General features: G+C 29.4%; 4 protein-coding genes across 4 annotated transcripts; all 4 read left to right on the forward strand.

Annotated features, from left to right (window-relative positions):
- The first annotated feature begins 509 nt into the window (after positions 1-509).
- On the forward strand, positions 510-1,478 carry LOC127277367 (uncharacterized). The gene is made up of 5 exons (XM_051298460.1): positions 510-611; positions 701-770; positions 857-942; positions 1,018-1,129; positions 1,223-1,478. Exons 1-5 carry the CDS (start codon positions 567-569, stop codon positions 1,315-1,317), a joined length of 408 nt encoding a protein of 135 aa, XP_051154417.1. The 5' UTR covers positions 510-566; the 3' UTR covers positions 1,318-1,478.
- Positions 1,479-1,906: 428 nt separating this feature from the next.
- Positions 1,907-2,899, forward strand: LOC127277368 (general odorant-binding protein 28a). Its single transcript, XM_051298461.1, has 5 exons — positions 1,907-2,009; positions 2,105-2,171; positions 2,276-2,361; positions 2,443-2,554; positions 2,644-2,899. The coding sequence occupies exons 1-5, from the start codon at positions 1,965-1,967 to the stop codon at positions 2,736-2,738; spliced, it is 405 nt and encodes a 134-aa protein (XP_051154418.1). The 5' UTR covers positions 1,907-1,964; the 3' UTR covers positions 2,739-2,899.
- Positions 2,900-4,928: 2,029 nt separating this feature from the next.
- On the forward strand, positions 4,929-5,880 carry LOC127277366 (uncharacterized). The gene is made up of 5 exons (XM_051298459.1): positions 4,929-5,008; positions 5,098-5,164; positions 5,239-5,324; positions 5,452-5,563; positions 5,638-5,880. Exons 1-5 carry the CDS (start codon positions 4,964-4,966, stop codon positions 5,736-5,738), a joined length of 411 nt encoding a protein of 136 aa, XP_051154416.1. The 5' UTR covers positions 4,929-4,963; the 3' UTR covers positions 5,739-5,880.
- Positions 5,881-7,290: 1,410 nt separating this feature from the next.
- On the forward strand, positions 7,291-8,433 carry LOC127277369 (general odorant-binding protein 56h-like). The gene is made up of 5 exons (XM_051298462.1): positions 7,291-7,355; positions 7,476-7,545; positions 7,931-8,019; positions 8,090-8,201; positions 8,294-8,433. Exons 1-5 carry the CDS (start codon positions 7,311-7,313, stop codon positions 8,374-8,376), a joined length of 399 nt encoding a protein of 132 aa, XP_051154419.1. The 5' UTR covers positions 7,291-7,310; the 3' UTR covers positions 8,377-8,433.
- Positions 8,434-13,508: the final 5,075 nt, after the last annotated feature.

The raw sequence follows: 13,508 nt of genomic DNA on the forward strand, positions 1-13,508 counted from the left end.
GGCGGAATTCTGATAGAACCTCCAGGGGGCACTTTCCGGGGAATCTTTCCAAGTGGGTCAATTATATTAAAAAGGGAACAAAAATTTTCATGGTCCATTGTAAAATCGGATGCTGTTGGTCCTATAAAAAAAATGCCTCACACATGTTTTGTATATCACTGTGTTATCCTGAGATAACTTCTGTCCACTTTGACCGGTATTAAATAAATTGTAATTATTATTTTACAACTTATTACTTATTTTACATAACATTATACTTTTACGATCTTGAAGATCGTAAACTGAAAATAAGTGACTAAATAAAAATATCTAAATTACAATATCCGTAGTTATTTATTATGGCTAATTCATTTCCTGTTTTAAAAAGTGAAAAAAAAAAATTTAATTTAATTTTTAAAATTACACTAATTTGTTTTGAACAAAATTAAAATTTATTATTTAATCAGAAAAAAAATGAAACTTTGCAACCTATAAATACTGCAGTTTTTTTTGTTTGATTCAGTTCATATCTAGCGACAACATACAATATACACAATAACTAATAAGTTATCTATTCTAAATTTACCATGAAGTATACAATATTTTTTGCAGGTGTTGTACTTTTTCAATTGGTAAGCATATTTTATTAAAATTGAATAAAACAATAAAATAAAAATTTTAAAAAAACATAAAAATTGTATTCATACTTCTTAATGTATAGATGAGCATTGCTTTATGTGACCATAAAAAATTAGTGTTAGAGTGTGCCAAAGAACTTGGAATTACAGAAGGTATAACAAATTTGTTTTGAAAATTAAATATATTATTATTGCCTTTTGCTTTTAAACTGTGTTTTAATAATTAAAATTAATTACAGCTATGCTTAAATTGGGTCATGATAAAAATTTATCAAACCCAAAATTTCGTTGTTTTGACGCATGTCTTATGAAGAAAGATGGTAGTGTAAGTAAATTATTTTTAATTATAATCCTAATATAGTAATTAATAATTCTAAATAATATAAATAAATATTTACAGCTTGAACCCGGTAATAAGGTAAATCATGAAAAATTATTGTCACATGCAAAACAGTTTTATGGAGACAAATTTGATGCAGTTATAAAAGCACTAATCGAATGTGATAAAGCACGTAAGTTTATAAAAAAAAATATTTGCAAATAATTTGTTAGTAAATTTTAAAAATATAGAAAACATTTAATATAAAATTAATTTCAATTTACAGAAAAAGCCATTGCTGATGAATGTGATTATATTAATGCAATATATGCTTGTGTAGTGAAGAAAGTTCCAAACATTCCAGATTATTTCGATGTATAATGCAATGGACAACATATAGTTATGGAAAAAAAACTAAAAAAAAAAGTTGGAAAGTAGAGATTGAAGAATATAAAAATTATTTAAACTAATACTAAATAATAAAATGTAATTTTTAATATAATGTGTAAATATATGAATAAATCGCTTAAATGAGATGTATATATATGCAAATTACTGTACCCTAGATAATTTAATTTATTTTTAGAAAAAAAAATTCTGTTAATCTTATGATGAAATTTTTATTTTTAAACGAAAATTTGATTTTTGAAAAAAAAACAGCAAAGTACTTTACAGGATTTTAAAGTACTTTACATATAACGCACTTGTCTTTACAGTAAGAGAAACAATACATTATGTTATTTTTCTATGAATTTAAAAGTCATAAACAGAAAATAAGTTACCAAAGAGATAAATCTAAATAACAAAAAAAGATTAGTGAAGTTAAGATAATTTATTTCCTGCTATAAAAATATTACAATTCCTCTCATTTTTTTTTTTTTTTTTTTACAAAATTATAATAATTATTGTCAAAAAGGAGATGCTTCACAAACATATAAATACTGCAGATTTTTTTTTATTTGCCACAGTTCGACCAACAACGCAACAATATTCACATTGAACTTTGAGAATTCACTTCTAAATTCACCATGAAGTATATACTATTCTTTGCAGGTGTCGTGCTCTTTCAAGTGGTAAGCATTCTATTAAAATCTACCCCAAAAAATTAATTTCTACTAATTAGTATATTTATTAATAAATAAAAAATTATAATCACATTTTAATGTAGATGAGCACTGCATATGGCAATAAAGAATATATGTTAGCATGTGCCAAAGAACTAGGAATATCAGAAGGTAATTTTTTTGAAAATTAAATCCGTATTAATATTAGTAGTAATGGTACAAAAATTATTATTGTTTCTTTAAACGTGAGTCTTAATTGTAAAATTATGTTATAGCTACTCTTAGTGAGGGTCCTGAGAAGAATAAAGGAAAACCAGAATTTCGTTGCTTTGCTGCATGTATTATGAAAAAAGATGGTAGTGTAAGTACAATTAATATATTTTTAAAAAAATGAATCATATTTAGATGTAAAGTTTAATAATTAAAAATAATTTTTTCGAAGCTTGATGCCAATAATAAAATAAACGAGTCAAAATTGAGGGAAAATACAGCTAAATATTTTGGAGACAAAACTGATGATATTATGAAAGCAGGAAGCGAGTGTGCTGAGAAATGTAAGATATAGGAACATTTGTTTATAATTTTTTTCTGTAAATTTTATAAATCAATATTTCTTTAATATGAAATTATTTTTAAATTACAGCAAAAGCCATTACCAATGAATGTGACTTTGTAAATGCTGTAGATTTATGTATACTTGAAAAAATTCCAGACCTTCCAAAATTTTTTAAAGGATAAAATGGGACATCATTTTTAAAACTATGGAAAAATATAACAATATGACATTAATGTAGAAAATAGATTGACAGCATTGATAGAAAACTAATGAAAATATTTAAATTACACTAAAAATAATTATAATTAAGTGTATGAATAAATATATTCTGTTCATAATTAAATTACATATGTGTACATATATAATTTCCATTCCCCTCCATTTAAGAATAAGGAAAGTTTTTTTTAACGTACTTTGAATGTACAAAAAAATATTTAATAAGAATTTAAAAAAAAAAAATTTTAATTAAAATTAAAAAATAAAATTAGTGAATTAAAATTAAAAAATAAAATTAATGAATTAAAATTTTAAAATATAATTTTGTGAGCTTTAAAATAGTAATAACTTTTATGTTAAAAAAGTAGTTTAATATTTTTAAATTTTTTAGTATGAAATATAATTGTGCATATAATTCTTATTTATCAAAATCTAAATATGCGATTTAAAAAAAAATTTTACACTCCACGTTTAAATTAAAAAATAAAATACATATAATAATTTAAACAATTTGTGATTTTAAAAATTTCCAACACTCTCGAAGTCAAAAATTTGTTAAAATAAAAAAAAATTAAGTTTTCGTTTATAAATTTTAGTAATTAAGTATTTTTCCTAAGTGATAAGAAACTTTATTTTTTTAATTTCCTCTCAAAATTATAGTTTAAAATCATTTTTATATTTAGATTTCATTTAATATATATAAAATGTGTTTTAAAAATACACTACAACGTATATTGTTACAATATTGCATCAATATTATATGGCAATATTGCAAATATTACATCGCAATATTCAGGCAATATTGTTGCAACATTAATTATGCCCGCATTGAAGTAATATTTGCCAAGCAACATTTAGGTAACATTGTTTGGCAATATTACTGTCAACTATGATTATATCCACCTTAAGTTGCAATATTTAGGCAATATTGTGACAATATAGCTTCGCGTAAAATCTCTAGAAAAAATTACCAGAGTTATTATTATATTAAAAATTACCAAAATTAGTGGTGCGGTATTGGTACCAGTATTTAGCTATAGTAGTCAATTTTTGATAAGAATTAAAACAGTTATTACTATATGAATATTATGGTCAAATATTGTTGCAATATTGCCTTAATATTACGACTCAATGAGGATTATAATAAGTGTTATCAGCAATTACCATACACCCAGAGAAATGATTTATTTGAATCAAATAAAATATATTTGAATTAAATACACAAATATTTGTCTCAGAGCCTACTAACTTATTTATTTCGCGTAAATAACAATTTTATTTGTCATAAATAAATTTTTCTTTGGCTCAAATAAATTTTTTATTTAAATGAAATAAAATATATTTGCAATAAATAAATGAGGCTCGGAGACAAATATACCATTTCTCTGAGTGTATAAATTTTTACCTACACTGAGAAAAATATGCTATTAAATCAATAGCATTTTCTGCCAAAGGTATAAAAATTATTGATTCAAAAGCATATGCTATAAAATCTATAAAATATTTTACAAATTTTATAGCATATGCTTGTCAATTAATAATTTTTATACCTTTGGCAGAAATGCTGTTGATTCAATAGCATATTTTTCCCAGTATAAATATTGTTTGGTAATATTAGCTTAGGGAAAATATAATAAATGTTGCAATAATATTACCTCAATATTACCATGCAATATTCGTAATATTGTCATGTAATATTGATACAGTGGTCATATATTTAGAAAATTGAATGTTTGAAGTAATTACACTATATACCTACACCCCAGAGTGGTTTTTCAAAATATGTTGCACGAAAGAAGCACAAATGAATACTAACTCTTTTTAAAAATTATAAAAATTAAGATTGTAACTATTTTGTTGCTACACAACTTAAAAAAAAGGTTCACGTAACCTTTTTTTTCTTACTATGAACTTGACAACCGGAAACTAAAAAAAAAAAAGTAACAATATAAAGCAATAGAAAAAAAGTCACAAAATAACCATATCTAAACAAAAATTCTTAGTAAAGTCATTATAACTAATTTATTTCCTGCTATGAAAATGATACATCTTTAATTTTTTTTAAATTTTAATATGTTATTGTAGAAATAAATTGCCATTTTGCAAACATATAAATACTGCAGCATTTATTCATTTGGTATACAGTTCGTCAATTTTGGGAAAACAAGAATCAACTCTTAAATATCTAATCATGAAGTGTATATTATTTTTCGCCGGAGTTGTACTACTTCAATTGGCAAGTATATATTAGTAAAAATTAAAATATATTTCTAAATTTTATATTAGTTAATATAATAAAAATATTATTAATTATTTAATATATAGATTAACAGTACATATGGTGATCCGGAATATGTTAAATCATGCGCCAGCGAACTTGGAATAACAGATGGTATAATAAATTTTTTATTATTTACTTTTTATTTTAAAACGAAAATATATTAATTATTAAAATTTATTATGTAGCTATGCTTCAAGAGAGTCATGAACAAAATATGGCACAACCACAATTTCATTGTTTCTATGCCTGTGTTATGAAGAAAGAGGGTAGTGTAAGTATATATCAGATGTAAAGACATTACATTAATTTTTAATTCAGTAATTCATTTGACAGTATCTATTTCAGTATCTATTTCTATTTTTAGAGAGTTTAAGAAATAAATTTTTTTTTTTTCATAGCTCACAGCCGGTAATAATATAAGTTTGGAAAAAATGAAGGGAAGAATAACACAAGTTTTTGGAGATAATAGTGCTTCAGTACTTCAAGCAGGAGTTCAATGTTATCAACAAAGTAAGAAACAAAAAATTCTATATTTCTAAATTTTCCATAAAATAGAATTTCTCTAATCTAAAATTAATTTACAGTTATGGGAGAAAACATTTCCGATGAGTGTGACTTTGTTAATGCTTTAAATACTTGTTTACTCAAAACAGTTCCAGGAATTGATCAAATGTTTAAGATTTAAGAAAATTTGTCCTGTTTTGAATATAATTAGTGAAAAAAAAAAACAAATTAAACGTTACTGCAGAAAAGTAGATACCACTGACAGGAAGAATAGAGAAAATATTTGAATTATATACAAACTGTAAAATGTAATACGAATAAATATATATATGTATTCCATTAAAAAGATTCTGTTATTGTTGAAAAAAAAAATGTTTTTATTTAACCCATGAAAATCATTCGCTTTTTCATTTATGAATTTTATTTTAATATCATGACAAAAATTGTGACTAACATTGAAACGTAGAGAAAATAAAAACGTTTATTTAAAAAAAATTTTCACCTGTAACAGCGATATGTTTCACTGAAACAGGAATATGTTTCACTAGAATAGCGAAAGTTTTCGTTATACTAGAGAAACATATCGCTGTACCAGATAAATATTTTTATATTCCAATATGAAAAAGTGTATTTTCAAGTATACTTCAAGAAAATTGTAATATTTAATAAACAAAAATAATTTATTAAGTTAATAATTAAATATTAATTTTATAATAATATAACATGTAATGAAAAAGAATAAAATTAAAAATCATAATTTTTATTTTCCAAAAATAAATTTCAGTTTTATGAAAAATTTAGAAACACATCATTTAATTCCAGAGAAATTAATCTCATTTAAAAATCTTTGCCACTAGTGGAATGTATTACTCGATCAGACAACGTCTGAAAATAAATTTTTTTTCTTATTAAAATACTAACTAAAATGTAGCATAGACAAAAAGGTCATTTCAAATTTTTTTTTTTTTTTAGTAAATAAAATGTTATGATATTAACTATAGCGTTTTCAAAAAACCAAATGTGACGCTCCACGAGAAAAGGGAGCTTATGATAACAAAAATTTAAGGTTATGTTTGTGATTCTAAAGTGATAATACATAAAAAGAATCAACTATTAATACAAAACATTTATATTTAAGTCTTTATTACATTAAAAGAAAACTATTTTTGATGTTATCTACTTTTTATCAAAGTTAAAAAAATATCACTAAACATAACCTAAAATTTTTTTTCTACCATATAAGGTCCCTTTTCTTGTGGAGCGTCACAAATATTTTTTTTTTTTTATAATTTTACGTTTAATCTATAATTTTTGAAGCACACACGAGATCTTTGACAAATGATGAAAATTAAGTATAAATCATGATGTTTTCATGACACAGAATCTTTCGGTTTTACATATACTATATGGTAAAAAAATATATTATTTGAATGATATAATAATAGTTAAATAAATACATGGAACAATAATTATACTTATTAAATGTATATAAGTATGTGTAATAAATATTACCTTCCGTAATTTTATTATACAAAAAGACAGAATTTACTGTAATTGAATTTTATGATCTTTCAGAAAACATATTTTTTTTTTACATATATAATAAAAATAACTAATAGAGAAAATTATATGATACATTTCCGCCAATTTAGAATTTGACCTTCAATTTTAATTAAGATATTGTCCACAACTGATATATAAATCCATGCAAATGTTCTTCTCTTCACTAGTGTTCTTGTGAACAGTGAGAAAAATGAAGTTTGTACTATGTTTCGCCGCAATTGCGCTCATTCAAATGGTATATATATATATAAGTTTAATATCATCAGTTGTTTTATTTTGTTATTTATTTTTATTATTTTTAATATACAACTAAATGAAAATTTTTTAAAATACACTTTTTTGATATTGTTAATAGATGGGTGCTGAAGCGAATAAGATGAAAGAACATATAAAGGAATGTTCTGAAGAACTTCAAATACCAAAAGGTAAAAAGGACCCACTTGGAAAGATTCCTCGGAAAATGCCCCCTGGAGGTTCTATGCAGAATTCCGCCGGAACTTCCAACGTAATTCCGTCGGAATTCCATTGGAGTTCCAAAGAATTTCCGATGAGATTCCGACGGAGTTCCAACGGAATTAGGACTCTAAAAATTTTGAAAAAAAAATTAATCGGAATCCCGTCGGAATCCCATCGGAAATTCTTTGGAACTCCGATGGAATTCCGACGGAATTACGTTGGAAGTTCCGGCGGAATTCTGATAGAACCTCCATGGGGGCAATTTCCGGGGAATCATTCCAAGTAAAATTATATTTTTTGTTTGCATTTTAAGTATATAGTATAATTAACATGATTTATAATCAACAATTTTAGGAATGGTGAGGGAGGCTTTTCAAGCTAAAAATTTTGAGAAACCGGAACTTCGTTGCTTTTCAGCGTGTATGCTGAAGAAAGAAAATCTTGTAAGTAAAAGATTTTTCTTTTTTTCACAATAATCAAAATGCATTATAAAAATAATTGAAAATCATTTAGCTGGAACCAGGTAGCAAGTATAATATAGAAAAATTGAAAATATTGGCAACAAAAAGATTAGGTGATAGAGCTCCAGAAGTAATTAAAATAAAGGAAGAATGCGTCGCATCAGGTAAATTTTTATCAATAATAATTTTAGCAAAAAATTTTACATTTTATTAAAATTGAATGAAATCTAAAATTAAAATTCATTAAAAATTTTAGCTCAAGGCATAACCGATGAATGTGATTTTGCCAGAAAAATTGAAACCTGCTTTTTACAAAATGTTCCACATCCTAAAGCTTAAACTGAAATAAAATACATGTGTTTTTTTTTAATATTTTAACGAAAAATAACGAATCATGTAATAACTCAAATGTTAAATTATGCAATTGTTAAAACTGTATACAGAAAATATATAAAAAGATTGAGATTATTTTATTTGTGAAACAAATTTATCTTTTTTCAAAATCAAAAATATTGATAACAGTATTCAAAATGTCTATGGCGTCACTTGAAAATTGCTAACCTAATTATCCTGAATATCCTGAAATATCCATTTAGTGGATGAAAATGAACATTAGAAAAGATATGTAGTAATGGTAAATTGATTTAAAGGAGCGCAATTTCGAGAAAAACAAGCACCGCCTTGATTTGGAAACTCTTCGTTGATTAAATCAACATGAAGCACGAATGAAATATTTGCAATTCCTCGCGAGAGAAATCGGCTTCTATAGAATTATTAAAATTAACGAGTACTATATATATTTGTTACGAAGGCAAATCGAAAATATGATTAACTTTTTAGACCATTACGAAATATGGATATTCGAGGTGGAACAAGCATATATATACATATATATTTGTTTTGGGATTGAGTTCGACTCATCTCGAAATGCTTGTAGTTGACTATCCTATTCGTATACATATATATATATATAAGTCGACTGGCGGCAGATACATACCAGGGGTGGGTACCTCGATACCAATCCCGGGACAGAGCGAGAGTGTTCTTATAGTGGAACTTATTGATCCAACAAAACTCATTTCAAGATACAGTGCGAAGTCTCCAAGATACAGCTACCACTCTCCTCTTTCTCTACATCTTCCTCTTTCTATCCATCTGTCTGTCCCTCTTACTCGCTCTAGCTTCTTCGTCTACCTCCTTCTTCCTCCTTACCACCCTCTCTCGCCGATTGCAACCCCATCCGCCCATCTTCCCTCTCCCCTATCGTATCCCAAGACGGTCCTCTATACGTATAGACGGTTAATGCATGTACAGAGTTGAAAAGAATACGCGAATTCAATTTTCAGAAAAGTTTTGTTTCATTTGCGGAAAATATGTTTTGGAAAAATTCAAAATTGCAGATTCAATATGTAGAATTGATTTAAAAAAATTGGCCTTTGGTTTCAAAAAAAATGGCTATTAGAAAATAAGATTTTTTGTATAAATAACCATAATGGTAAAATCTATATATGATCATCTTGACCAGATATCATGGAAGCTGTGGCAACAGCTGGTTAATATAAACAATATTGGAATAATAATTTAATTTGTAGAATATGGGAGAAGGAATCCCTATAGTCAGAAGAGCAGACACTCTTCCTCGTTGGGAAAAGTTAATAATTAGAGTCGACGCGTGACCTTGTACCTCGATTCGCTCTTTCTCCCTTACTCCTTACACTCTCTATCTTTCTCTCACACACACTTACACTCTGTCGCCGTTCTTGTGCAGCCGAAATTCCAAAGTTTCCCGGCAACTTAACTCGGCGCGAAGCAATTTCGGTTGCTGTGTGTATATATGTACCATCATCGCATCCCCCCCCCCCCCTCCCCACTCTTCTCATCCAAAAGTGCATCCACAAAAGGTCAAAATTCAATTTTCTAATCAAAATTATATAAGAGAAATTAGGGCCTTAATATTGGTTTCGCGGGCAAAGAGCAAGATCATCAGAAGATAGAGAGAAAAGAAGGGTAAAAAAAAGGAGAGAAAGGTAAAAGAGGGTAAAAGAGAAAGAGAGCGTCTGTCGAGGAGGGTGGTAGATGAGTCGGAGTGGGTAGTTTGTGGGGGGAAAGGGGTGGCACAAGAGGAGAAGAGAGAGAGAGAGAAAAGGGGGGTATGAGAAGGCCACGAATGTCGGAGGGAAAAGAGAGGATAGAGCTCTCTGCCAGCCGAGGAGGGCAAGGTGCGGTGGAAGGAGGGAGGTAAAAGAGGGAGTTGGAGGAGATAGATGTATGTGGGAGGGCCGCTCGATACAGCCCCAGCAAAATCCCATCCTCCACCCGAAGCCAAGCATCGCATCGCGAGGTTAAAGTGAGAAAAGTCAACCCAGTCACTCGACGAGTTCTTCCCCGCGCCAGGGCATTCCGAGCAAGCAAGACAGAAATACAACTGTATATGGAGGATTCTCCAGGACCCTAGGTCAAAGACCTCAACCAAGGGCTACAGGTTGATTTCTATTTTTTCTTTATATTCAAAAAAAAAAAAGGAAAAAATAGTTCTCCTTCGCGATGCCATCATACCGATTGTCAAAAAATGTTAGGAGACACTACGTAATAGAGAAAGAAAATGATGAAGTCTTTTATCGAAAGACCTTTTTTTTAAAGCCCACTTTTCTGAGTTGGCTGGCTTTCAAAATTTCGCCGCCGAGAGTCAGAGAGCAAACCTGCCTGGTGCAGTCGGCTTGTCACTTGGCTGGTTATCCCAGGCACTTCCATGCCCGGCCACGCGGATACGAGTGCATAAACATGCGAGCGAGTGCCATCCTAGCTAAAGAGTACCTTTATCTCTAGCGAGCCGTTTCACTCTCACCCTCTCTTGTATGTCTCTCTCTCTCTCTCTCTCTCCCTTCCTCATCTCCCATACGTAACGCTGGGAAAGTACAGAAGAGGAGGAGGAGGAGGTGGGTGCTCACGTAGGTTACTCCTTTCTGCCAGCGGAGGATATTGTGATTTTAGCGTCTGTGTAATTATGGAAATTAGCGACATGGAAAGCCTAGGATAAAAGGGTTGATTATAATCCAAGCGCCGAAGAGGAAACGGCAAGGAGGGAGAGTGAGAGAGAGAAAAAGAGAGAGAGAGAGAGTAGTCTCTCGTACTACATGACCATAGATTAAAACGTTCCTTCTGCACTCGCGCCTTTACCTCTCCCTCCTCCTCCCCCCCATAACCATCAACCCCTAGATCTCTCTTTCTATCTGCATATTCTATCCTATTGCACAGCGTCATGGAGGTATGTATAAAGATCGAGTTTCTCTTTCCATAGTAGAATTCAAATTCGGTCGCGGAGAACAAAATCTGTTCGGATTTCCTCCTGCTTTACCGAGCGAATAATCCATGCTGACCGATAACCGGAATTATATAAAGGAAAGACTCGTTTACATTTTAAAGAAAATATCTCTATTTAAAATTTGAATTTTTTGATAATAATTACTGAATCTAAAATTGCATTACCAAAGTCGTGCTACTAGAGTCGACTTCAATCAAAGTTGAAAAAAAAATTGATTGGTTAGTTTAACTAATCAGATTTACCAGGAGAATGGTGAATTACCTTCATTGGAGGAAATTTTGTCTCTCATTTACTCTCAGCGATATATATATATATTCATCCTCTTTGTTTTTTTTTTCCCTATCAGTTTATTGGACTGGATTTCATCGGGGTCGGAACTTGAAAGGTAGAGGAACCTATGATGTGATCGGATATCGAGTATCGGCTCGTGTTCCTATTGGTTGTTCCACCGCGCACGGTCGCAGGCGCGGAGTTACGACTGATTTGTTACGTAAAAACGTCGATAGCTTCTATACTACCGCCCCCGCGAATACCGCCACCGCCCCCGTGAGTGGCGGAGAAACGAAGAGCAAAAAAAAAAAGGAAAAAAAAAAAGAAAAAGCAGAAAGAGAGAGAGAGAGAGGAGTGCTCCTCTTTTTTATCGGCGCCGTGCGCCGCTTCCGTTCGTTCAGGCGGGAATAACGCTTTGACGAAGAAATGGCCGCCCGACGTCGACCTCATCAAGAAAAACGACCTTTCATTCTCCTCTTTTCGTATACCTCCTCCTCCTCCTTCTCTTCTTCTTCTTCCACCCCCTTCGCTTCTTTTCCACCCAGACAAACGTCGCTTTCTTATTATCCCTGCTCCTTCGATTGGCCGACTTACTGTCTCACTCTGTATATATATATATATATATATATATATCCTTGAGAAATTTTCATCTTAATCAGAAATTTCTTGCATCCTTATATCTAATAACTCAAGAGCGATTTGGAAACTTTTTTCTTATTTTTTTCCAGAAATGTTTCATTTAAGGAAAATATATTAAAGAATTGAGAGAAATACATATTTTTTTCAATGCTGTTGAAGTTATAAGTTAATTTGCACCATAGTATTTAAATATTTTGTATACAATTTAATTTCGTATATAGTCATGAATTATTTTTCCTCGCCCTGAATGAATTTTTCATTTTAACATTATATGCGGAAATACATTGATAGACTATACTTGAAAAATAATTTTTTCATAATCCATATATGTTTTGTATAATTTCAAAAAAAAAAAAGAAATGGAGAATTCGTATGAATTTTTTGATGCGGTTTTCAATTTTTAAATATATATAAATATATCATATAAGATAAATGCGTTTTTAGAAGTTATATATATATATTGGACATACGTGTACGATACCATACACCGATATGGTGGACCGTATTGTGTGGTAGCGGCATTGAATGGCGCCTCCGCCATTTAGCACCACCGGTAAAGCCACCAGAAGTTTCCTGCAATGAAAGCACTCGCGCGAAACCTATTGTGAAAATATCTGACCACTGTCGAGTGCAATGAGGTATGACTATTTTCCCAGGTCGAGTTACATTGCTCTGTCATAATAAGAAATGAATCGCATATATTTTAGATTTTAATACACAATCATGATTTTTAATTATTATTCAATATTATTTTTTTTATGGGAAAAAAATTATAGACAAAACTTGAGGGGGAATTTACTCAGGTATACAGAAAATTAAAAGGCATTAAAATAAGCTACAATGCTTATTATTTTAATCCAATTTTGCTTATTTTAATCCCATTTTTGCTTATTTTAATCCATTTTGGTATTAAAATAAGCAAAATTGGATTAAAATAATAAGCGTTGCAGCTTATTTTAATACCGTTTAATTTTCTGTGTAGTCCACTGTATATACTCAACTTGTAATACTCGTGTAATAACGTGTAATACCGTGTAATAATACATTATTACATTGCTGTAATAACGTAATACTTAATAATGTAATAACAGTATAATAACGTGTAATATTTTTAGATACTGTAATACCGGTAGTCCACTGTACACGTTTTTAACTAGTAAATTCCTCCTCGTTAAAACTGTACACGGAGAAAAAGAAAAAGTATAATTTTTACTACTTTCAGAGTAAAACTGGACCAACT

The sequence above is a fragment of the Leptopilina boulardi genome, unplaced genomic scaffold, assembly GCF_019393585.1.
Source record: "Leptopilina boulardi isolate dan_hultmark-lab unplaced genomic scaffold, ZJU_Lbou_2.1 LbouV2_165, whole genome shotgun sequence".
NCBI lineage: Eukaryota > Metazoa > Arthropoda > Insecta > Hymenoptera > Figitidae > Leptopilina > Leptopilina boulardi.

Coding starts and splice junctions, on each gene's coding strand:
- LOC127277367 (XM_051298460.1), top strand. CDS start 567: ATGAAGTATACAATATTTTTTGCAGGTGTTGTACTTTTTCAATTG. Junction 612..700: donor GTGTTGTACTTTTTCAATTG/GTAAGCATATTT, acceptor CTTAATGTATAG/ATGAGCATTGCTTTATGTGA. Junction 1,130..1,222: donor AATCGAATGTGATAAAGCAC/GTAAGTTTATAA, acceptor TTCAATTTACAG/AAAAAGCCATTGCTGATGAA.
- LOC127277368 (XM_051298461.1), top strand. CDS start 1,965: ATGAAGTATATACTATTCTTTGCAGGTGTCGTGCTCTTTCAAGTG. Junction 2,172..2,275: donor AGAACTAGGAATATCAGAAG/GTAATTTTTTTG, acceptor ATTATGTTATAG/CTACTCTTAGTGAGGGTCCT. Junction 2,555..2,643: donor AAGCGAGTGTGCTGAGAAAT/GTAAGATATAGG, acceptor TTTAAATTACAG/CAAAAGCCATTACCAATGAA.
- LOC127277366 (XM_051298459.1), top strand. CDS start 4,964: ATGAAGTGTATATTATTTTTCGCCGGAGTTGTACTACTTCAATTG. Junction 5,165..5,238: donor CGAACTTGGAATAACAGATG/GTATAATAAATT, acceptor TTTATTATGTAG/CTATGCTTCAAGAGAGTCAT. Junction 5,325..5,451: donor TTATGAAGAAAGAGGGTAGT/GTAAGTATATAT, acceptor TTTTTTTCATAG/CTCACAGCCGGTAATAATAT.
- LOC127277369 (XM_051298462.1), top strand. CDS start 7,311: ATGAAGTTTGTACTATGTTTCGCCGCAATTGCGCTCATTCAAATG. Junction 8,020..8,089: donor TGCTGAAGAAAGAAAATCTT/GTAAGTAAAAGA, acceptor AAAATCATTTAG/CTGGAACCAGGTAGCAAGTA. Junction 8,202..8,293: donor GGAAGAATGCGTCGCATCAG/GTAAATTTTTAT, acceptor TAAAAATTTTAG/CTCAAGGCATAACCGATGAA.